The 2,194-nt window shown below is 37.5% G+C and overlaps 1 protein-coding gene across 1 annotated transcript; it reads right to left on the bottom strand.

Moving 5' to 3' along the window:
* Positions 1-442: 442 nt before the first annotated feature.
* On the bottom strand, positions 443-2,194 carry LOC113847597 (UDP-glycosyltransferase 71K1-like). Its single transcript, XM_027476795.1, has one exon. It carries the CDS (start codon positions 2,159-2,161, stop codon positions 749-751), a length of 1,413 nt encoding a protein of 470 aa, XP_027332596.1. The 5' UTR covers positions 2,162-2,194; the 3' UTR covers positions 443-748.

Raw genomic sequence — 2,194 nt, 5'->3', positions numbered from 1 at the left:
AACGAAGAAAGACCACATATTAAGTTCCAACGAGGAAAGACCAGATTTTAATCTCTACCTAACTCCATTTTCATAAACACATGTTTGTATATTTAAATTTTAAAAATAATAAATTAGACTTAATTACATACAATTTTAAAATTATACAATGCATTGATATTAAAATTCTGTATTTTGAACTTTATACACTCATGTGTTGGTCTCTGCAGATTGGTTTATGCAAAAAATTTAAAAAATTTATGCATGTTTTATATTATATAGATTAGTTTATGCAGAATTCAAAATGTCAGTTTTACGTTATTATCTCTCTTCATTTGCCTCACTCATAACTCTTCTTTGCATTTATTAACTTTTAATTTTAGCCATCTATTTTTAAACTGCTTCCATCAATGGCTTAGACTCAAATATAAATTACTTATGCAAAAATAATGCTTTTAAACCAATACACTTATTATAAGAGAAGGGAGAATATTAAAATACATAAAGAAATATCAACTTTCATATGTCTGAGTCACTAACACTAAGACTTCTTCATATAAAATTATTCCAAGAAAGGAGCAACTCCATCTATGAAATACATGAGTCACTAACACTGAGACTTCTTCATGTAAAATTATTAAGACTTCTTCATGTAAAATTATTCCAAGAAAGGAGCAACTCCATCTACGAAATACATGAGTCACTAACACTAAGACTTCTTCATGTAAAATTATTCCAAGAAAGGAGCAACTCCATCCATGAAATACAACTATATTATAAGTTCCTGCACCATCATATTATCAATAAGTTTTTCAAAAGAAATGAAAGAAGACCCACCCTTGAGGACAGCTTTCCTAGCCATCTCTTTCATCTCTTGCACCTTTTTGTGCACGGTATTATCTCTGTCCATCAATTGTTTCAGCCCTTTCTCTATCTCCTCTGCCTTTACAAAGTCCCTACCGATCCTATAGTCCACTCTCAGCTCCACTGCTAGTCCAAATTCTCTCATCATAAAAGCATTCATCTGTTGTTCTGCATAGAGAGGCCATGTCAAAATTGGTACCCCAAACCACAAGCTTTCCAAAATAGAGTTCCACCCACAGTGAGATAAAAAGCCACCAATGGCTTTGTGGGCCAGAACCTCCACCTGGGGTGCCCACCCACATAGCATCCCCCTACCTTCCATCCATTCCAAAAACCCCTCTGGTAAGCTTTTCTCTGCATTTTCTGTGGTTGGTGGAGCACGCATAGCCCACAAGAACTTAACTCCGCTACGCTGAAGTGCCAGTGCTATTTCTCTTGTTTGAGATGGATCAAATCTTCCCATGCTCCCAAAACATACAAAAACCACAGAAGAAGGTGGCTGCTCATCTAGCCATTTCAGTATTTTGTCATGCTGGGCTTTGTCTAAATTTGGGTTAGGAATGGGATTTGGATCAATCAAAGGACCAACAGTAAAGATAGGAGGGGTTTCACCATCAGATAATGCATCAACACCACACTGCTCAAACTCAGAAAAAGTATTAACAATAATCCCTTTGGTGTCTCTGAGCCTCTGAGCAAGCTTGTAATAGGCAAAATATCCACCATCTTTGTTAAAACAAGCATCAGGCAAAACACTTGGAGGAACTGGATCTGGGAAACCAGGAAGCAACAACTCAGGATCAGAATCATTGAAAACATCCTCAATTTGACGTTTGGGAAGGGAAAGCGCGAGACTTAAAAACCCAACACCTGATGTCAAAAACAAATAAGAAGGGATACCCAGTTCATTTCCCACATCAACCATGGAGAGACAAAAGAAATCTAAGACTAATCCAACAACTGGGTTTGACTCAGAAGACGATGATACAATGCTATGCAAGGTGGCTTCGACATGGGGTTTGACGCTCTCCATGAAGGTCCAGATGTAGTATTCTGGAGACTTCGTTATGTCAAATTGAGGTGGTTCTACTTGAGGGAGATCAATGAGTTTGATTTGAGGTTTTGAGGCTAACACTGATCTAATGTAAGAGTCTGAAAAGGGTGTTAAAGGGAACTTAATGCAGAGGATTGTGACAGAAAGATGGTTGTAACGGTTGATTAGAAGCTGAACAAATTCCAGAGTTGACGTCAAATGGCCAATTCCCGGTGAGGGAATGAAGATCAACTCTGCTTGTTTACTCATCTCAGTGCTTCCCATTTTCTCTGTGCTGAGATAATAATGAGTGTTTGG

Source organism: Abrus precatorius, unplaced genomic scaffold (genome assembly GCF_003935025.1).
Source record: "Abrus precatorius isolate BTA unplaced genomic scaffold, Abrus_2018 Scaffold8, whole genome shotgun sequence".
NCBI classification, from domain to species: Eukaryota; Viridiplantae; Streptophyta; class Magnoliopsida; order Fabales; family Fabaceae; genus Abrus; species Abrus precatorius.
The sequence above is the reverse complement of the archived record's forward strand: the minus strand, read 5'-3'. Positions and strand labels throughout refer to the sequence as shown.